This window comes from Filicampus tigris, chromosome 20 (genome assembly GCF_054856515.1).
Source record: "Filicampus tigris isolate MCC_2025a chromosome 20, RoL_Ftig_1.0, whole genome shotgun sequence".
Classification (NCBI taxonomy): Eukaryota; Metazoa; Chordata; class Actinopteri; order Syngnathiformes; family Syngnathidae; genus Filicampus; species Filicampus tigris.
The window spans coordinates 13,665,029-13,687,656 of NC_141236.1; the positions used below are offsets into that span (position 1 = coordinate 13,665,029).

Sequence of the window (22,628 nt, forward strand, 5' to 3'; positions counted from 1 at the left end):
AGTGGCAAATGCTCAAGTCAATGTTAAAGCCACTCTGCTCCCCATCCCTAACCTCAACCCACCGACGACCTGAGAACGCACTGAACCAATTAAGAATCGGTCTAGAACAGGCTTAATTTGCAGTGTATGGCAAATTGAAGACAAGACAGCAATCTCAAATGGTTGGAATGTTTTTATTTGATTTTTCTAAACCATACTACGGTTGAAATGGACTAAGTTCGCGACTACACCAAGTAATTCAGTCCAAAGAAAAGCAAACAGAGAGTGAAAGCCGCCTCAGTGGCATAAGACTTTGGACGCGGTACCCCAGTTGGACAAAAATTGGACAGTTAAGACCTCATCAAATGTCGATCAAAGAGTTTTGCAGCGACTGGGGTCTCCGTGGATCCAGTGGCAGATTTGCGCATATTTGCCAGGGGTGATCCTCGCCGCCACATTAAAGTCCCTCTGCTCGCCGTCCCCGACTTCCACCCGCCGATGACCCGAGAAGACCCCGATCACTCTTCGCTGCCACTTGCCCTCGCCGCCCTCTTGTCTGAGCCGGACGTACACCCCTGCTCCGGTGGCGCCCGGCCCAGCGTCGCAGCGCTGGTACATCAGATCGTCCGACTCCTTCGCCACCGAGCAAAAGCGGTAGACCACCTTCTGGCCCCCGCGGGCAGCCGGCAGGCTTTTGTCTTCGTCGTAGCCCGAGAAGTGGATTCGGGCCGGGAGGAAAGAGCGGGCCGCCACGCCCATCTCCATGAACTTCTTCTGTTTGACGCCTCGTTTGAGTTCCAGGAGGGCGTAGTCGAAGTCGGCGGCCACGGAGGCATTCCCGTTCCTCGAGCGGATCCATCCTTGAGGGATGCGCGTCTGTTTGACGCGTATCCAGCGAAAGACTGGCTGCCTCCTGGGGCCACTGATTCCCAACCCCCAAGTCCTGTTTCTTGCTGGATCGCCATCAATTGGGTTCTTCTCTCCATCCCGCATAAGCTCTCCCTTTGGCTGGTTTCTTTTCCTTGCGGCCCTCTGCCTCCGCCGCCGCCGCCGCCGCCGCCTCCTCCCTCTTTTGTTTTTGAGTTGTAGCACACCAACTTTCAAGCTTTTCACGCTCTCCAGATAGTAAATGCCGTCATGGATGCAGTTGGCCGCCGTTAGCACGTGTTTGGGGGAGACCAGGACCCCGGAGCAGCCCGTAGAGAGGCGCACGGCGGTGGCGAAAGGGTAGTTGGTGACGAAATGCCAGTCGGAGATGACGAAGCGGCCGTCCGCGCCGTAAACCTGCCGCTTCCTGCGAGTCGGCCGCGCAACGTATGGAGCCGCTCCTGTCGGGTTCCGACCCCGCAATCTGACGTCAGTACGCGTGCACGTGCCATTGTCGTACATGGTCTCGTATCCCAGAAGCCTCTCTTGCTCGCTCGGGTTTAAGGGCGGGAGGCCGCTTTGGCACTCTATACCGCAGAGTTTCAGAACCCGGCCTCCCTTTGCATCCCCCATCGGTCTTCTGAACAAAGGCTTGTCTTGAAGCTCGGTTTTTTGGTCCGTCAGCACCGGGAGCGTCTGCCTTGTCCACTTGCGCACCTCGCTGCCGCCGTGATTGGCAGTAGCACAGAGCAGCAGACAAAGGAACTCCAGGAGGACCATGGCTCTTAAAAAACGAAAACAAAGACTAAAGTGAGGGGTGAGATGAAGAGTGCACGTAAACGGTCATGTACCAATTATGAGCCATTTGAGATACTGGAGGTAAAAAGGAGAGCAGATTAACTCGCGTTCATTTACTTTGTATTTTACGAGACAAACGATGAGCAAAAAGCAATGTCAAGAGGATTCATTGTCGTTTGCAAACCCTTTGAGCAGCAGATGGCGCCAATGACACTTTGGAACAACCAATTAGGAGCTAATCAATTCGTCAACCGCATTGTAAATAATCCCCATAAAAATGACCATAACAACCATCACGACATGCCTTTCTAACGTTATTCAGGAATGATCACGCAGGATTAAAATGTAATGCACCGACGAGAAAATGCTCCACAAATTCACAACTTGCCTGAAGTGGGACAAAAATGCGCAGTTTCCAGGAGAAAAAAAAATTCAGCTAATGATTACAAAGATGCTCCATCCAGGAGTTCCATCTTCTGCAGACCCCTAAAATCGGAGGAGGCTTTGCGCGGGGATCCTCGCAGATATCTACTGTACTCTACATCCCACTGCTGAAATGCCGGAGGCCGAGGGGGAGGGTGCAGAGGAACATGATGATCACATGAGGACATCACGTAGCGCAGAGAAGTGTTGATATTTTGGGCGCTCGTTCGGTTGCATTTCACGCTTGCGTGGATTCAATTTGACGCTCGTCTATCCGTCACCTTGGGACTGCATAATGCAGATATGGATTTACTGTACATAATGACCGCCTGTCCTCAGTAAACCACAGCAATATTAGTCGCTCTTCGCAAGGGATAAAGAATATACGCCCGTGAGCATTGTTCTTTTACCTGTCTGCACGTGTTGATATACCGTTTGCGAGTGACAAAAAAGTTGAATAAAGACACGAGAGGGTCTGATGTAAGCTCAACCAGAAAGCCCATTTCCTGTTTATGGTGCGTCTGGATTTTAATAACATGCTTGCATGCGATTCATATCGCATTATAACTTGTTTTGTTATCAGATTCGGTGGGATTTATTTTCAGGTTATCGCCATGTTATCTCAGGATTGATTGTTGTCTCTCGGGAAGGAGTTTCACTCGCAGGAAACCAAATTAATGAAGACACTGAATAAATGTTTTGTTTGGAGGGTGTCCAGTGGAACAAATGAGAAATGCGCGTTTGCTTTTTGACAAAGAGAAAGGAACAAACGAGAGGGATGTGTCCTTCATCCATCTATTAAACCGTCCATTCATGTTTCTAGCCATTCATTGAGTTTCCAGCAAAGAGGGAGCTGCACCTCCACTTGGGGGTGCCAGAGCACTTGAGGGGGAGGCACGGCGGCTCCACAACAACTAAATCATTTTTCTTTTCCATTTTTAAACATGCTGAGCTATCCTCGGCTACTACAAGTGTGTGACTTGACTGCCCCCGGAGGGACTTCACTGTTGAGGCGGGAAATGATCATTCACTCATTCATTCATTTAGAGTTGATGTTGCATTCCGCAGTCTAGACGGCAGTGTTGTTAATTAAAAAAAAAAAAAAAAAAAAAAAAAAAAGCAAATGCGGCAAGATGGGGTCACAGCAGAGAGAGCGTGTGCACTTTTGTGTTTGTGACTCACCCTTTTTCCCCAGCTGCTCCCCTCACGCTCTGGACGTCCTGGCCTTGAAGGCCTCATCCTCTCCTTTCATGCTTTGTGGGGCCCACCGAAATGCATCAAGATCCGAACAACATATACACATTACAACCAAAAAGCGAAATCGTTCACAAGTAGACGTGTTTTCGAGCGTTGCCGCGATGCAGAGCCCAAATGCGCTTCGGCTTGAGGTCGCTCGCCGGTAGCCAAACATTCTCCCTCAGGATTTTCTAGTAAAGAGCAAAATTCAGGGTTCCATCAAGTCTTGATGACTGGTTGTCCTGAAATAGCATTTCTGCCAGATGTAACGAGATACAAAAAGGTTCGTTTTGTCAATCCGTAGAATATTCTCCTAAAAGCCTTGCCAACCATTCAGCTCTGCTTTACAAAAGTAAGGCGAGCCTTTATCTTCTTTTCGGTCAGCTTTTTTGCCAGTGTCGTCCTCATTGTTGAGTCATGAACAACGCTGACCTCAACTGCATTCTGATTCATTTGGCGTTTGTGGAATACAAGTCAAGCAGCAAAAGGCACTCATTTTTTAGCTATTTTGTCTTCTGTCGACTGAAAATGACATCGCAACTGCTCACAACGACCAATCGCGGCTGACCTGTTTTCTGAAGCGGAGCCGCGATTGATCGTTGTGAGCAGTTGTGATCAGTCGACAGAAGAGAAAATGGCCGCCCCCGCAGATGGCTAAAAACGAGTGGATTAACACTTATTCCACAAATGCAAAATTGATCGGAATGCCCGGTTTCAACTAGTAGGCCGGCCGGGAACATATTTTTGCAAAAAAAAATGTTTGGGTTGACTTCCGCTTTAAGTGAAAGGGAATTGACCTACCTTGCTACTAAAGCTTTATGACCTGAAGATGATGCCCTATCTGGAGTGCGCGTCATTTACAAACACGAAGTTACCAATTCCGTCCATCGGTAAGAGGAAGACTTGTTATGAATTTTCCCCACACCAAAACTCTTGTTTGTATGTCTTTGCCTGCTGTAGGTCTGTTTCATGTATGCATGTGTGTGGTCCATTAGTTATGTTTACAGCCTATGCAGACAGTCCTGCATTTACTCTTGTCTTCTATCACACAACAAGACAGATAGACCACCACGTGTTAAACTTCACCAGACAAAGCTGTGCATCAAGATGTCCATGGGAGGAACATATTGAGGTCTGTCCAAGTGAAAGCAGCTGTGTTGTCGCAGCTGTTTTTTTTTTTTTTTTTTGGTGTTTTTTTTTCAGAAAGCTCCGGGGCCTGATCTCTGACCGACAATTCAAAGCTGTACACAGTACACTTTATAGCTGATGGCTCCATTTTTCTATCTTAAGTCTTAATATTTCTTTTGACAGACTTCCAGCTTGATCCGAGTAGGAAGAAGTAAGTTTGGGAATTGAGCAAGAACGTCATCTGTCATGAGAGACAGCGGGATACATTTTGGCCAACGTGGACAAAGTGCTCTTCGTCCCTTTCTTCTACTGTTTCCAACTCATGATTACATCCTGGGGTTTCCCCCGCGAATATCTTCTTGGGGATTCATTTTCTATTTACACTCAGTATTTTCACTGAGAAAAAAGGAAACTTAATATATAACCACTGTATGGTGGCAAAAAAAGTGCAGTTTCGAAAACAGTGAACAAGTCATCAAAAAGAGAGGCTTCAAAGGTTTCCTGTCAATCCAAACATCAAACTAAGAGAATTACACATTTTGTATTTAAAACAACCAAAGAGCTGTCCAAAGAAAGGCCTCACTAGCTTCATGCTAATACAACAGAAAAGAGCATGCTAACGGTTAGCATCAATAGTTGCGGTTTTAGAGCACTCTCATTCAGTGCCAGAAATTTTCAGACCCTTCTTTACGCTGCCGCATGAAAAATGTTTTTAAAATTATATACCGGTAAATATGTACCTGGCATTTACTGTCTGCATTCCTAAAAGACATAAAAAGACATTATTGGGGTTGAATGAGTTCAAGCGACGGATATTTGATCGCAAATATGAGGCCTTAGGCACCGTGATGTCATTCTCACTCGGCAACAAACAATTCTACAAATTCAGCAGCAAATAAGATAACAGCCACATGATTTGTTCTATTAAAACATTAAATCAATCCTTGAGCTGTTGAATAGCAGACGTGTTGGAAAAGAAGAATGCTTGGGAGAAAAAAAAAAAAAAAAACACACACACACAGCTGCTGATCTCAATCTGGATTATTAAATTCCCATGGATGAGTTTCCCCCAAATCATCCAGGAGGAAATGTGGAAGGAAAGCTGTGATGAGCCGCTGCACTACAACAAGCTTGTCTCTTAGCATGTCAACCAACATGTTGACCTAATTGCTATTTAGTGCACAATTTAAACCACATTAATAGAGCGTGTACGGGCCAGAAAACGTCATCAGACGTATTCCATCTGGTCTCATGCTGCACGTACATGCGCATCCTTCACCACGGTGAGTTCAAGTGCCTCGTCCCTGCAGCTCTAAACAGGAAAAGACTGTGATTATAAACACGCCGCAATTATTTATGACACACGGGCGAAGAATGCGGCCTGATAAATAATTTTGATAATGTGCGAGGACACAGTGCTACAATGCTCGACTGCACTCGCTTTAGCCCAAGTTGTTGCAGTGCGAGACAATGTCAATAATCTTGGGGGGAAAAAAAAAAAAACCTAAGCGCGCATATACACGTACACAACAGATGACAGCGACCATTGGTTTATTTTCTGCCTTTGCATCGTTTGTGGACATTAATCATTGCGGGCGTCAAAACAAAGACATGCGTGTCTATCTAACACAAGACTAAAATAACACATACAAAAAGAAGATAAAGGATAAATAGCCGTTGGGAAGAGAAAAAAAAAACCACGGGCACTGTTTTTGTTAGTCAGTTTGCAATGTTAGGAAAGCTATGGGAACGTGTTGTTTCAACTGCATAAAAGACAGGCTGAATAATTTTCAAAAAATTATTAAATTGTGACCCCCCCTTTTTGAACAGACAAGCAATACATTTATTACATAAACAATATCAGACTATACGGTACATAAAAGTGTGGGTTCCTAGGTTAGCCTTACACTAAAGCAAATGAGTGACAAATCAGATGACAACAATGACGCTAAACATTCTGTGGCTTTATCACTTCCACGTTTCATTAAATGATGATATGTAACCATTTGGATTGCACTTCTTAAGCACTAAACCTATCTAGACATTGTATAAATAAATAAAATAGACATGTATATCAAAAATAAAGTCTACGACCGATTGAAAATGTACTTTTTTTTTTTTATTATAGCCTTTGCAGTTTGAAAATTGCATTCTACATACGTTGCGATGTCGATCTGAATTTGATTAATAGTGTTTTGTGTGCAGTCCGTCTCCTGTTAGGACAAGATACAAAAACAGGTATTTTATATGATTCACTGTAAAAGTTAACTCTTCTCTTTTCCTCGTGTACATTTTAGAGTCTGAGCTTTTGTTCTTTTACTTCAGCACAAGATTCGAATTCTAAGTAGAGGAGTTGAATCCGTTCTTTTATTTTATCAGATTTTTTTGTCTACTTTTAACTAAGTAGACGGTGTAAGTACTATTTGCCACCTCCGACCCAGCTGTGCAAAAACGCATGCTCCAGTGAGGGGAAAGGACTTGGAGTGGCAAGAAATGGAAAACAGCGCCACCTAGAGAGATTCAAGCTAACGAGAGCGGGCGTCCTGCAGATGGCGCTGCAGCTCCTTCATGCGCTTGGAACGAGGCCTTTAGCCTGGATAGACCACATTATTGTTGGACCAAGGACTGAATTATTTCTGGGTGTTTGTGACACTTTCAGGGGATTATTATAAGCTTTATATTGGCATGCAGGAAAAATGCGTGCGCGGGAGTAGTCCCCTGCACACACGCAAACTTTATTAAGTCAGAAATGGATCCTGGTGCAGTAAGATTTGCTCAGATTTCCTGTTTTGTTCAGGGAGCGTGTTCTCGTTCGACAAAGTTAAAGTGAAAAGTTTGGAGTCAAAACGTATCAACGTCAACTCAAGGAACATAGAAAACACAGTCACACTGCAGTTTACTTCCTGTTTGCATTGCTGGGTCCTCCACGACAGCTGTTCCGCTTTTTGGGTGCAGAGTTGTGAAAAGGGAAAGATCTTGCTCGCTGGCGCTTTTTTTTGGAGTTAAACTAGTTTGCCGAGTGTGGACAAACAGAGCGAGGAAGCGCTGCAGTGTGGCTTACATCAGACGGGCACGTCAGCGAATCTCATTAGTGGGCTTGCGGGAGTTTAGCGGGGGCTTATGAACGGGCTCTTCAAGGTGGACTGTGGTCGGCAGAGGTCTCCGCGTGAGCGTCGGGGTTCAAATCAATGGCAAATAGCGTTTAGCTCTGCACGCCGGCACGCTTTACGTCACAGATGATAAGAATAAGCAGGTGCAGACAGCTACGAAAAAAACGGTACCTTGACTTACAAATCCGCCAACTTTGAGCCGTCGGTTGATTTTTGTTGTTGTTTTGAGATAAAATTTGAGAAGGCAAAAGAGCTTCAGATTAATATGGTGCTGCCTTGACTTTCAAACTACACGTAAAACAAAGAGATGACACATTTTGTATTTAAAGCAACTAAACAACTTTGCCTTCAGAAGGCCCCTTTAGCTTGATGCTAACAATGTAAAATACCATTGATAGGCTAACAGATAATGAACCCTTTAAACATTGATAGAAATATCACAATACTCTCTGCAACATATTCTTTATCCTCTGTGAAAAAATAACTCATTGTAGACTGCTCAGTCACTGAGTAGTGGTAAGAGTTCGTTTCTTTCTGTATGACTGTATTATACTACCCCCTAGTGGCCAAGGCGGGCAGACCAGAAAGAGCAGCACAATGTATTGAACTGAAGCATTAAATAATGATGCACAAACGGGTTAATTCTTTGCATTCAATTAATTTTCCATTTGTACAATATTATAGAGTGCATGTTTTTCCTTATTAAATAAAATGTATGATTCAGAACACAGCCTAGCATTTATACCTCTGAAGGTTTGTTTGGTCATTTTAATCTTTATCTTTTCGGAACTTTGTTGAACTCTCAATAAAAGGTTTAGCGGAACACTGCCTCTCTTGACTAATGAAAATCCAGACAAAAGAGTAAAAATAGGTGGGAACGCGGAAGAGGGTTGAAAGCACTTTCTGCTAACGGGCTCACTGTAATCTCTTAATGAACTTCCACATGGAATGGTGGAAATGGATATGGCTGGAGAAGTGGGGGGGGGGAGCGGCCTTGGATGCTGTAATTAAAAGTGAATTATGTATGATTCATTCATTCATTTTATTCAAATCTTGAAAGAAATAGTTGTTTTTTTTCAAACCCTCAACGACTACAGCATTTGACTAAAATGACGCAAGGACGTGGTCAGCAAATCGTCCACAAAAGGTGAACGGCGTGCCCCGATCCTTTTGGCAGGCCGACGACGGGCCCCGTCAGAAATCCCCACGTCAATCCGCCAATGTCGTCAGACAGCGCAGAGCAATCCGGTGTCATCCACTTGACAGGTCAGAGGGCAGGTAAGTCGCCGTTTTCGCGCTTAGAGTCACGAGCGCCAAGTCTGACAATGAGCCTCCTGATGAATGGGGGAAAGTGGGAGAGCGCGGCCTGCCGTCCCGCCTTCGTCTTTGCCGCCGCAACGGCAACATTCACTCGGAAACTATTTGTTTAGTAGCGCTCATGCTCAAGTGCATCTACGTACACGCTGCTGTCATTCCACAATAGTCGGCACTGCTTGAATGGAGTGTTCCCCCGCTATATCGCAGTTCATCATTGATGCCCCCCCGATTTTGAAGCCATCGGCTTTTACATTCTCCATCTCAAGTGCGATAAACAAAGTAGGGAATGAATGATTTTGAAAAATAATGGTCATCCTCCCATTTGTTCCGCCCAGGCGGAAGTAGCACGCCGAAACATGTCAGGTAATCAAACGACCGAAAATCACTATTGTCTGTTACAAACGAATCAATCAAAATATAGAGAACAAGGACGACAAAATGAACTTAATACAACTATAACCGTGGCTTTATTTGAAGGATTGTTTATCTATCATTTACCGTAGAGTTGTTAACTTAAACACTTTGACTTGCAATCTATTTAACGACAGCATCACAAAATTCTGCCAAAGTGTGACATTACCATAAATGACAAAATTACAAGTCAGATTACAACAATAATGTAAACAAATTTGCGCCTTTACACATGTAAACATGTGAACTGCACTTCTTGAGCACTGAAATGATCTAGACTATATATAAATACATACAGAAAATATACATACACTGTATATATAAATACGTATTCTACTACTTTGCTATGTCGATTTGAATTCGATTATTGGTTCAGCCCTATAGCGGCCATCACTGAGGTTGCAGTTGCAGTGTAATTAAAATCAAGTAGAAGAGGCAGAGAAGGTCCCCAGCTAAAGTCCAGTAATCGTCTTTGTTCCAGCAAAGCGGAGAGAATACAGTGGAACCTCGGTTTCCCAACAATTTGCTTTATGAACAATTGTCTAAAAGAAAACCTTACCTCATATTAATACAAACAAAATGTACAGGTAAGAACATGGGTCAAAAATATTTCAATATTTATTTGACTGCAATTATGACAGGAGAACGTGCAAGTACACATGCATGCCTTTCTCTGCACCTGACGAGTGTGAATGTGTGTGACCTCACACATACACACACACACACACACACCTGGTAATCTGCAGTAAGATGGTTTATGGGCTTGTCTGCTGTGACGCAAGTATGCTGGCTGACAGATTCTCCCTGACAACTTACAAAGGCGCCGCAGCGCAGCCCGCAAGCCTGGACAACCTACTTCCTGACAAACAGGGTCACACTGGACCACACTTTGCCGCTGACTTTTTCCAATTGTGCGCAGACAAAGTGAAAAGTGTCAGGACATTGGGGAGGAGGAGCAGCTACATGGATGACGAGTGTGCACGCAAAGCCAACCCGAATTCATGTCATTATTTTCCAATTAGTCGTACATTTTCATTGAACGATACGTCGATAGTTGGACGACATTGTTTAGCGGGCCCCCCTTAAACTCCAAAACATATCATGACACTGCCAAGCAAATCTATTTCAAATGTACAGCTTGGTATTTTAAAACAACTTTACTGGAATTGAACCACAAAAACATGTCGTGATTGTCAAGAAAAAAGCAGTTGCATCCAATGCAAATGGAAGTCTGAAGGGATTTCGAACCTACTCCGACATACAAGACAGACAGGGACTCTTAACCTGACAGGTCGCGCAGAGGAATGAGAAGCAGCTACCGCTCAACTGATGTTTTTAAAATCTACGACCACTAGAAATTCCACTACTAACTTTTATTTCTATCCTAGTAATGTATGATAAAGATGTGACCATAAAAATGGAACGAAAACTACCAGAACATAGGAACTTCAATCGGGGTTGGGGCGCGATGTGTCTCGTTTAACTTGAGTTTGAATGTGATTGGGTCATTTATGAACACCGTCCCGTTATAAGAGGGTGTGCACACTTGTGCAATCACATTATCTCAGCTGGTTATTTTTCCTTCCCCTCTCTGAAATCTTGCGGGGGTTTTTTTTTTCATTTACATTAATGGTGGAAAAAGTCACAAACTCTCAAACTTGGCATGTGAACAGGGTTGTGCAGACTTTTTATATCCACTGCAGCTATGCCATCAACGATATATAGTCTCGGGCAGAAGAATTAAATGCACTTTCGAGTAGGTGGGGTTTGTCTGGTGGTTTGCTTTCCGAGAGACTTTTTCCTATGTCAAATATGATGTGGCTTGCGCAGTTAAGGTTAGGTAACACTGCTCAAGTCAGTGGCATTCTCCAGTCCCGCCCCCGCTCCCAGCCTGGAGATACCGCCTGTCAATCAAATCAACGCGAGCCTGCGTCGCCGCCGCCCCCCCCCCCCGCCTCCCCCCGCCCGACAGTCGGGAAGCCGGCCACAGGCTCGCCCTTTGCAGCTGTGCAACTTCAAACCCGATGACATCACGCGCTGTCGGCGACGGACAAACGGGGCAAAATGTGAGTGCAAAGACGACATACGCCGCTTGATAAAAGTAGGTGTGGACGTGCGAGAAGGCCGGAACGTCGTTTTCACGCACTTTGAGACGCGTGCGTAAAAGTGCGCGGAAAGTGGACTGCCGAGAGAATCTTTGGACATCATGGACGGGTCGGTGGATTAATAGTGGATCCAAAAGTGCAATTCTGCAGATGAAAAGACGTGGTTTGTTTGTTTGTTTGTTTTTTTTGCACTTTGCGACGCGCGCGTGTAAATCCACCGAAGCTTTGAAGCGTTGACTGAACGTCATGGACAAGTCGGGGGACTGAAAGCGGCAGACACAAAGGGCAGTTCTGCAGTTGATGCGGACCCAGTTTGCGAGGCGGTGCGCGGTGACTAATAAGCCACAGGTTCAGGCCAAATTTGTCTGGAGAGCGCAAGCAGCCGCAAGTAGGAGCAGCATATTCGACTGGGTTCCGCCATATGCGCTGCGCAGGAGACGGATTCCAGTGCGTCAAAGTTGCCCCGGCAACTCTTGCGGGACTTTGAAGAACAGGCACAAGTTTGGACAAGGAAGAGCATCGAGAACGATGGGTGACAATGCGGACGGCGGGGAGAGCGTCAACGTGAGCGTGCTCAACTGGGAGCAAGTGCAGCGTCTGGATGCCATTCTGGCCGGCTCCATCCCCATCCACGGCCGCTGGAGCTTCCCCACGCTGGAGGTGAAGCCGCGCGACATCGTCAAGGCGGTCCGCAGCCGCATGGAGCAAGCGCACCTCCGCGTCCGCGAGGTGCGGCTCAACGGCTCGGCGGCCAGCTACGTGCTGCACGAGGACAGCGGCCTGGGCTGGAATGACCTCGACCTCATCTTCTGCGCCGAGCTCAAGGGGGAGAAGGACTTCCAGATCGTCAAAGATTTGGTCTTGGACTGCCTGCTGGACTTATTGCCCGAGGAAGTGAACAAAGAGAGGATCACGCCCTTGACGCTAAAGGTAAATGGATGAATGAGCAGTCTCGAACTAACCATTGGGGGGCGGGGGGGGCGAGGGTGCTGGGGGGGCACGCTGCGATATTCTTCCGCCCAATAAACGTTTGAAAAGAGTCGTTTTCTGTTCGAAAAAATCAAATGCAATCAATTCCGCTGCCTTAGTAGGCTTTTCCTGACATTTTTGCTGACTTGCTATTCGGAACTGTCCTTGGCTAAAGAAAAACACCCTTCAGGATAATGCTGCTCGTGCTTCGCTGTACGTAATGGTTGTCTTTTGGTATTGCATTTGCACCAAACATACTATTAGACTTAATGGCCCAGAGGTTTCACCTCGGGTTCATCGCCGTAACAGGTTTTGCAAAATGTGTCTAGACTTATTGGTAAGATCGGTCCGTCGTGCCATCCGCCCCCTCGGACCTATGAAGAAAATAGAAGATTGTTGTCCCATGTGCGAAACAGCCAGCAATCGCCACACATTCCTGCAGCATTTTCACTGTCGCAGTTGGCCGCTTGGCAGCCTCCCTAACCACATTCATCCATTTGGGAGGGACATCCACTTCTTGCTATCCACTTCTCGGTAATGTTACTGTTATTCCATATTTTCAACACTTGACGATTGAGCGTCTTCACTTTTTTTGGAAATAATTTTGTACCGTTCTCCTGGCTGCTACTACTGAACAATGCTATCCCCCCGATGCTGTGGTCTGCTGACACTTAGTGACTATAAATGCCAGGAAAAGCATGCTAGAACATCCGAACTTTATATAGGGTTAACGGGAAGCACTTCAAACGGGTGGCAGGTATGCGTTGACTCGCACAAGGCCCGTTTTTCACGGACAACACTTTTTGCCTTCCCATTGAGAGAAAATTCTATCTAATCCAACTGATTTCAGATCCACCTGAATAAAGTGGCTCCGTGCCGACAACATCACCAATAAAAGCAAATAATAGATTGTCCATGATCTACTCCATCCTGACTCGGTCTGACACAGGAAGAGGCGTTAGCTAATACGAGCAGCATTTGTGCATCAAGAAAGAAGCTGGCAGCTTGTTCGAAAAGTTTCACCTTTGTGATTTGTCACTTGGACTGGTTCTGCTTTTTTTCTTTTCTTTTTTTTTTTTAGTGGTACTTTTACACCTTTGGCCCTTTCAACAGATACTAACCGCCTCCTATGCGATACATTAAACTAGTTGTTGGGAAATTAAGGGTTACGGTTTTTGGTATCTTGCAGAACTACATTTACGAATACCGGGCGAGAAGTCAATGACAAATTCCTTGCATTGTGTTGCTAACATGTTAGCCACCTAGCGTTGTGACCTAAGGGCAAAAGGGTGGAAGTCTCACAGCGTAGCGTCCTACTTAAGGATGATTTATATGTCTTTCTGGGGTGTGGTCTAATGAGTATAGGTATGGTGGTTTGTGGTGTTGCGTTGGCTGAACTTTGGATACAAAGTGCATTTGGGTACTGCTGCTATCCTATGAGAACTTAAAGAAATCCAATTCCGCCCCGTGATTGGCTGGTGACCAGTCCGAGGTGTCGTCTGCCTTTTTTGGGCTACTCTACTCGTAAATCAACGTATCAAAAATAATTGGAAAAAAAAAAAATGTTTTTTTTATGCCCTCAATATTGCGATTGCAATTTACTATGCGATTGTCTTTTTGAAAAAAAAAATCCCATTTCAATGTGTTTTCTAGAAACAAGCAATAAAGTGAAAGAGTATCAGACTGATTATCCAGATTTTCGGTTTCTTTCTAGGTTAGGAAAATGGCATTTTACATTGCATTAACTGCCCCAATTCAGTCTTCAGTCACAAGCTGCTTCTCGTCGTTCTCGCAGGAGGCCTACGTGCAAAAGATGGTGAAGGTGTGCAACGACTCGGACCGCTGGAGCCTCATCTCGCTGTACAACAACCGCGGGAAGAACGTGGAGCTGAAATTCGTGGACTCCCTGCGGCGGCAGTTTGAGTTCAGCGTGGACTCCTTCCAGATCCGACTGGACTCGCTGCTGCTCTTCTACGAGTGCTCGCAGCACCCGATGGCCGCCGCTTTCCACCCCACCGTCTTGGGCGAGAGCGTCTACGGCGACTTCCCGGCGGCCCTGGACCACCTGCGCAAGCGCCTCATCTGCACCAGGAGCCCCGAGGAGATCCGGGGCGGCGGCCTGCTCAAGTACTGCCACCTGCTGGTGCGGGGCTTCCGCGCGGCCTCCGACTCGGAGATGAAACTCTTGCAGCGCTACATGTGCTCGCGCTTCTTCATCGACTTCCCCGACGTGGGCGATCAGAAGCGCAAGCTGGAGTCCTTCCTGCAGAACCACTTTGTGGACCTGGAGGACAGGAAGTACGACTACCTGGCCATGCTGTACAAAGTGGTGCACGAGAGCACCGTGTGCCTGATGGGCTACGAGCTGCGGCAGACGCTGGGCCTCATCTCCTCGCTGGCGTGGCGCGCGCTGGCCGAGCACAAGGCCATCCCCAACGCCGCCAACGTCACCTGCTTCTACCAGCCCGCCCCGTACGTCTCCAACTGCAACTTCAGCAACTACTACGTGGCCCAGGTCCAGCCCCTCTTCGCCTGCCCTCCCTCGCCGCCCCGCCGCTACATTCCTCCCTCGCCGCGTCCCGTGCACGCCACCTGGCTGCCCTGTAACTAGAAGCTGTACGCCGGCCGCGCGCTTGAGGAATGTCTCGGAAGCGCGCGTCGCTTTGTTGTTCCTTCGCGAGGGCTTGACTTGAGTCGGACCGCCGGTTCTCGCGCTTTTTACCGTGGCTCCGCCGGTCGGCTGGCCCATTCCCATCGTAGCTCTTCCGCAATCGGCCAAAATAAATAGTCCGATTTTTGCCTTTGTCGTCAAGTTGAAAGAACAAAGTATTGTAAAACAGTGCATAACTATTTTAAGCGTTAAGGGACCAAAACAAGTCGTTACTTTATTCATTAACCCTTTCGTGCATAGTGGTCACTACAGTGGACAGCTATTTCAAAGTTGCTTTCGCCTATATTATTTTGAAACCTTTCATTTCATTAATTATGATGTAATGTTATTATTTAAAATATAAATAGATTTTTTTTTGTTTAGTCAATATAGGCGAAAGCAACTTTGAAAAATAGCTGTCCACTGTAGTGACCACTTTGCATGAAAGGGTTGAATATATAGTTAACTGTCACACTAAATGAAAGTTCATGACACATTGTGTGTTCAAAGCGACATGGGCAAAGTTGGCTTAGCTTCATGTTAACAAATAATGCAATATGTCTTTTGACATGCTAACAGTTAGCATCGATAGTTGCGGTTTTAGAATCAACAACATCTGAGCATAAACGGTGGCGCGCCACACACAATATCCAGGCAGAAATTCTTTATCCTCTTGAAAAATGACTGTTACAGAATCTTACCGAGTCACACAAGAGTAGTGGAAGGCGTTCGAACCACTGTACATTTAATTTTAGCGTAAGCCACTCTAACATGGGTCAGTTTGAACATTTAATTCAGTGAGGAAGCACGCATACCACTAAAACTCTTGAGAATCGAAGCGGAACAGGAAGGGTGAACGAGGACAAGGAAGCTTTTTCAAGGAGCTGAGGCTGATCCTCGATTTTTTTTCTTTTTTTTTTTCACCTTTTTGGTTTCGGCACTCACGTCAGAAACGTATACAGCTCACATCCTCTTTAACGACTGAGAGGATTGACTGGGAGTGATATGCTCAAGATGTTGAGTCACGGTCAAATCAAGCGGGGGACTTTTGTCTGTTACCATGTGACGCCTTTAATCATGCAAAAAAAGGGGAAGTGTCAATGTGCTAATCCAAAAGGTTGACAAGAGAAACAACAAAGCAATGCATGTTTGAATTCTTCCTCAGCAAGTAAGTGCCTTGAAGACAAAAGAAAAAAGGGAAAACTATATTTTTGCAATTTCTGTGGGGGGAGTGGGCAGAAGGGGTGGGCAAGTGTGCTCAGTGGCGTTTTTCCAGTCTAATATGAATGTATTGCGAAACAACGTTTACCTATGCCGAGTCAGGATTTTTTACACTGAGACACCAAGTGGTTTGTACGTTTTTCTTTGGGTAGTTCTCGCTCTCGTCTGAAACGCAGGCCGATTACCAAAGAGGAAGTAACGACATAACTGTACGGAAGACGCAGAGAAGTGAAGGGAAGCGGTAGACTGGTTTGATATAAAAATGCTTATGCTAATAAAACAGAAGGGGAAAAACAATGCGATTCAGACGGTTTCATTTCTTATCAACTGGGTCAAAGCAGCAAGAAAATGCAGAGGTGGACTAAAAGGCAATTCTTAACTAAGAGTCCTTTCCTCACCGACGCAATGCGTCGTTACATGTACTTGGTTGTACAATCTAAAACAAAACGAGCAATTCCTACTCGTGCCGAACGCCGGCGGTGTCGTAAACCAAGACCCCGCCACCCCCATGCATGTTCAAGGTTCAACCTTGTGTGAACTAGGGATGCGCATCCACTTTGAATACTTTTCTACGCGACGGAAGAGTCTCTCTGAATGTTCTGAACTTTCCATGTCAGGGTGGTATTGAGCAGTGGAATACTGCCCGCAGCTGTTGCCTCTGCCTTGGATGTATCAATTAGCGCACTCCATTTTGTCTCGGTTGATTCAAGAGGCAATTCGCTTCAGATTGAATCACGCCCATTCCGACTGTGTAAAAACGTTTTGGATTGGAGCTGGTGTAAGACACTTTTGACACTTTTGTCTCCCAGACCTGTTTTCTATCAGTCGAAATTTTTGTACAGTTTGTCCCTTTTTTTTTTTTTTGTGATGACGCAATGACGCGCGGGTGTTAATTGTGATCAATTGTGTGTCATTGAGCGCGTTTGCTTTCAAGAGATTGTCCCTGGTGTATTGTTTTTATTTCCACACATTCTGATGGTGTGCGTGCATTCGAACTGAACGATTAAAGTAAAGAAAAAGAACAAAGGCCAGTGCGAGAGTGCGTCAGTTTCTTTATATTTCAGCAGCCGTTTGCCAGCCGGACAGCGGAAAGTGGCCAAGGGGTCAACGCCCGAAGGTGCCCGCACTTGGCCTCTGCCAGCCAGTGACGGCTGAACTGAGGGATTTCCCCTGGCAGAGACGTCAGCGACAAGCCGCCGGCCGTCATCGCGCCGCTTGCTAAACCTTATTAGCTTGCGTTGGCACTTGGCACGGGTCAACTTGACCGCGCGACACGCCGCAATGCTACTACCAGCGGGGCCTTGGCCTCCTGGGGATGCGCGCAAATGGATAGTGAGGTCTGCAGCTGTCACTTTGCCTGCGAGGAAAACACTTTCACTTCTACACTTTTCACCAAAAGGGATTTTGAGTGACATTTTTGGATGAACCTAAAATGCGCTACAACCATTAGCTGCAGGTGTACTAAGGCTTTTGAACGCTCATTGCTTTTCCAGTAGTTGTTTGCATAACTTGCTGTTTAACAAGGAGCCCAATGCTAAAAAAAAAAAAATCACAAACCCTAAAATAAACATTGGATTATTAACGATGGCAGCCCTGTCGTGAATGCATAATGTCTTCGCCATTGCTCGATCGGCAAATTCTGACAACCGATTTTGCATAAAATACCAAAAATCTGCCCATCGGATGCCGCCGATCAGCTCTGTGTAAAATCTTGTCGATACGATACAAGAACGTCAGTATCATCCACTGCTTAACAAGCCTGGGAATTGACACTAAATATAGAAGCCCGCCGCCCTCCCCTCAGCTACTGTAAAGACATTAGGCCATCTACAGAAAGCTGATTATCATTACTTGGTATGTAGTGTGTCACTGCGCAAAGAATTACTGTCCACCCGCCGACGCGCACTCTCGCTGGAAAGAATAGCAACAAAAAAATGCAGTCCGCTTCCTTATCAAGGGTTCAACGGGAAGTGAGAACAACCATTTGAGGTGTTTTTGCACAGTGAGGGAACAAGCTAACCCACCACAACAGGGAGATGAAGTGCCAAAGATTTGAGTGTACGCATGGTGTCTCAAGGGAGGGAGGCCCCCCTTTTTTCTTCTTTTTTTTAGGAATTCAACCTTTGTACGAATGCTTTGTTTGCATTTCAAACAAAAAAATTCCCCTAGGACGAAATGGAAACAGAACCAACCAGTTAAGAGGCACTAGTACAAGTATCATTTTAACATGAATTGTCAGGTAAGAGTTGGGGTACACCCAGGACTGGTCGCCAGCAAATGACAGGGTACATACAGACAAAAAAAAAAAAAAAAAAAAAGAATCATCATCTGACAATTTAGAGCCCTACTTTAATGAACCTGACATCTATGTTTTTGGAATGTAGGCAGAAGCTTAAGTCCGCAGAGAAATCCCACGCAGGCTTGGGGGAAGAACATGCAAGGCCCCCACAGGAGGACGGCCTTAGCCCAAGTTGGAACCCAGAAAACCTCTCGACAGTGAGGCACGCGGAAAAAGACATTGGCGCAGGCGATATGTCCATTTTGATCACATTTCTAATGAGAGAGTGGAAAACAAAAATGTTAACTACAAAAAAACGAAAAACCCCCGAAAAAAATCAAAAACAATTGCCGATTTAAAGAGAGCCTATCAAAACGTTTTCAAATACTTTCCCCCTCCAGTTGCTCAAAAATCTTCAATACAGCTGGCTTGCAAAAAAATGAACGGCCATATGGCGGATATAGTGCCAGACTGTTCCACGCATTTCTCAATTGTTATAGTTGTTATGAAATGCGCTGTGGAAACGCAGTTGCATTGTACTGTATTCGGTCGCCGACGTCTGTGGTCAATCCCAAGATTGTTCTAACAGGCTTTTGCCATGTGTCCGATTTGCATATGCACAACAACTACCTTCTCACCAAATGTTGGCCAAGAAAGCAGAACAGCCTGTATCGGATCGTTTACTTTCTCCACCCATCACTTGCCACCCGTGAAGGCGACACACACGGCATCAAGGACTTCAAGAGCAACCAAGGCTATACACACGCACACACACTATACTGATACATTCCCAATTACTTGTACGGTACGTGTGTGTGTGTGTGTGTGTGAGAGAGAGACAGGAAATGTAAAACCCGATGCGGTCATCATCGCATACACACTCTCGCATGTACAAACTCCAGTTATGTTGGAGATGGACCAGTTGGAACGGCGGCGGGGCCAAAGAGTCCAGCTCCTCCCAGCCCAGATCAGAGGTCAGCGAGTAAATCAAACAACAGCCAGACTGTGAGAAACAACAAGTGTGTGTCTATATGTGTGTGCGTGTCTGTAAGAGTGGACTAACTAGAAGGATGTTACTGCGCGTACGTGTATTCACGGATCAATTTCTGGGCTGGGTTGGAAGCATAAAAATCCAGCGGCGCCTTGAGATGCGAGATGAATTCATTCCGTGTCTATGCTCAAATCATCTTTCTCCATCCAAATGAAATGCTGTTCAGACATAGCGATAACATGCTTAAATAGAATGCAAATGATTCAACAGTGTGAGCATCAGGACTAATGAACTGCGGCTCCTTGTGTGTGAGAATTGGCCACAGGGTGGCGGTATAATGCAGTCACGCGGACAAACGAAAAAGACTTTCACTCAACTACTGTGACTCAAATGGCGGTAATGTTTGTCGTTTTTCACAGAGGGTAAGAAATATATGCCTTGAAGTATTGTTTTATTGTCCGTCTGCATGTGTTGCTGCACCATTTGAGTTCAAATACCTGTGACTGAACGTTTTATAACGCCGCCACGGAGCTGCTTTTCGTTAGCCCATCTATGACGTTTCCCCATTCTGTGTTAGCATCAAGCCGGCCGCGTCGGCAGCAAAGCTTTGTGAAACGTCCTCGCTTTCATGTTTAGTTTGACAGCAAACGTGGACTGGGAGTGTCATTGGATAAACATCTTGAATATTTTTTGAAGGTTTGTTCACCAGGTTCAACTGCTGCTTGGTGTGAAACGAGCCGAGATGACTTGACTGCCATTGTACAACTCAAATTTTTGCTCAAAAGTCAAAGCAAAAAATGGTCCCAACTAATTCTTCTTCACATTATGGCCAACTGCACGCTTGCAAGTTTGTGGAAACCATTTGGGGAGGACCCTTTTTCCTTTACTGGTGTACAAGGACAGATCACTAAAGTCATGCTTGGATGAGTTGCCGTGGAAGAAAAAAAAGAAAACGCCTTTTGCAGACTCAGGATGATTATCAGCAAACGTGTACTCTGCTCAACCCAAAACTTCAAAATGAAATCATTATTTGGTAAAATCATAGAGACGTTTTTTCCCTCCAATAGGAAGATTTATCATGAAGTTCTCGACACTAGAAATACAAGTATGCACGTACACAATTTTACACAGTCAAACTGTGTTGTAGTCTGTCTAGCCTTAAAAAAGCAAAACAACAAGCAAACAAACAAACATTTAGGAAATATCAGACTACTTCAACAATATATTCCGTCCTCAAGAGACTAGAAATACAAGTACACACACAATTTTCCTGTCACGCGCCAAAGTGTAGAGTCTATCAAACCGAAAAGATTTTTGGAAATGTCAGAAGATTTTCCGATGAGAAGAGAAATGTTGGTGCCCATAACGATAGAAACAAGTACAAACACATTGCCACAGACACACTCCAAAACCTTGTCTCAAGTCTTCCCTGAAGAGTGCGAAAGCAGCCGGACCAGGTGTCCCTAAACTTTTGTGCACACGTTCTCCTCGTGATTCATTTGCAGACAACGTTGCTATTAGAGATGATAAAAAGCAGTCGTAAGCAAAACCCGACCATTCTGATTACAAGGCACGACAATAATAATAATACTAATAAGTCATACTTGTTGGATACACCAATCGCCATGAGAGTTTTCCGTAAAATCAGATGCCAAACAGCCGTCTGGGCTGTGGTCATAAATCAGACTCATCCACAATCTTAAGTCTTTATGCCGGCTTGTGTAAACGCCGGCCAGCTGGACGGAGTCCAGTGCTGGAACAGAGATTAGCTTGTTTCGGGGCAGAGAGCCCCGGCAACACAGCCCATGATGTGTAACCCGACACATGGCGGTGGAAGTGATTGGCTTGTGGGGTCTTGCGCTAAAACAAGAAGCCCCCCCCCCCCCAGAAAATCCATAAATAGTCAGGCAGGGACTCCACCGGTGTGTAAATAGCATCCTGAAGCTTCATTTCGGTTAAGTGCTGTGTGTTGGCAGGTGACCCAACCCACCTTACAACAAGCGACAGTTTTTCCACATACAATTACTGAGCAATTAAAAAAAAAAAAAAAAAAAGGCTTCAAGCTGTTTATTCCCACTCCTGCTTGAAGTTTACTGTCAAACTTCATTTGAAATGAAGACAATTACATGTGTATTTAAAACAACCACGTGACTTCCGCTACTTGAATGTTAACATAAAATGGCAAACTCCATAAGCACACGGGCTAACGTTTAGCAACTGCACTACGTGGCCGTGTTGTTATTCTTTAAACAACGGAAATGTAATCACAAACTGTGCTGCTGCAGCAAATGTAGACAGGCTGGATAGCAATACTCACAGGTACATATTTGTCATACCCTAAAACCAACGGCTAATATTACTGCCGTACTGAGAAGCCAAGAGAGGAGCTGAGCCTTCAGTATAATGAACAGCCATGCCTTTATTTGCACTTTTACGTTTGATCCTCTGTACAACTAAAGCGGTTAAAGTGCACCATAAATCGAGCTGAGTTTAACTGTTGTCTTAGAGAGGCGGCAAGTTGCGCAAAAGGTACAGAAACATTGACCATCATATGCATTCAAAAGTTGAAGTTCACCTGTAATCGTTATAGTGCTCTTTAGTTTCATTGTAAAATTTTACCCCAGAGCCTCTTCACTGTGAAGATGGCACCGGCTGATTTTTTTTATTTATTTATTTTTTTTAATACCAGAATAAATTGGCACCCACAATGTGTTTTACTTATGGTCATGCTACAACGTAACGCCTACATTTTTAAAAGACAAAAAAACAAAACAAAACACTTCTGCTTAACACAGGCTTTATTTAAAGTATAATTTCTAATCGTTAACGGTGACTTTAACCCAATATGTGCGAAAAGCCACAGAAAATCAGGCCAATGGTGCTGGCAAAGAAAACTCTGCAATAACAGACAAGAAAAAAGATGATGATGATGATGATGATGAAAAACCCAGTAGCATATGTGCCAAATATAGCCGTCTCCGCGCCTGGATTCTCCAAAGTGGCTCAAAAATAACTGTTCTGCTTTGAGGTGGCGAGTGACAGGATTCATTTATTTGTATTATTTTCTTTAAATGGGCGATGACTCGTACCCAAAGTGTGCCAGCATGCTGCAGTAATTTATGGCCATAAGTGTCATTTAGAAGGG

General features: G+C 45.2%; 2 protein-coding genes and 1 long non-coding RNA gene across 3 annotated transcripts in view; 1 reads left to right on the forward strand and 2 right to left on the reverse strand.

Annotated features, from left to right (window-relative positions):
• The window catches only part of LOC147128531 (uncharacterized), a 59,006-nt gene that overhangs the window by 13,251 nt on the left and 23,127 nt on the right, over window positions 1-22,628 (reverse strand). The gene's annotated exons all lie outside the window — the stretch shown is intronic.
• LOC147128532 (inactive serine protease 35-like) lies at window positions 155-2,165 on the reverse strand. Its single transcript, XM_086019467.1, has 2 exons — window positions 2,033-2,165; window positions 155-1,630 (listed from the first exon to the last, which is right to left on the reverse strand). The coding sequence occupies exon 2, from the start codon at window positions 1,624-1,626 to the stop codon at window positions 352-354; it is 1,275 nt and encodes a 424-aa protein (XP_085875593.1). The 5' UTR covers window positions 1,627-1,630; window positions 2,033-2,165; the 3' UTR covers window positions 155-351.
• Window positions 11,056-15,289, forward strand: LOC147128533 (terminal nucleotidyltransferase 5B-like). The gene is made up of 2 exons (XM_086018897.1): window positions 11,056-12,304; window positions 14,139-15,289. Exons 1-2 carry the CDS (start codon window positions 11,675-11,677, stop codon window positions 14,952-14,954), a joined length of 1,446 nt encoding a protein of 481 aa, XP_085875023.1. The 5' UTR covers window positions 11,056-11,674; the 3' UTR covers window positions 14,955-15,289.

Coding starts and splice junctions, on each gene's coding strand:
- LOC147128532 (XM_086019467.1), bottom strand. CDS start 1,626: ATGGTCCTCCTGGAGTTCCTTTGTCTGCTGCTCTGTGCTACTGCCAAT.
- LOC147128533 (XM_086018897.1), top strand. CDS start 11,675: ATGCGGACCCAGTTTGCGAGGCGGTGCGCGGTGACTAATAAGCCACAG. Junction 12,305..14,138: donor TCACGCCCTTGACGCTAAAG/GTAAATGGATGA, acceptor TCGTTCTCGCAG/GAGGCCTACGTGCAAAAGAT.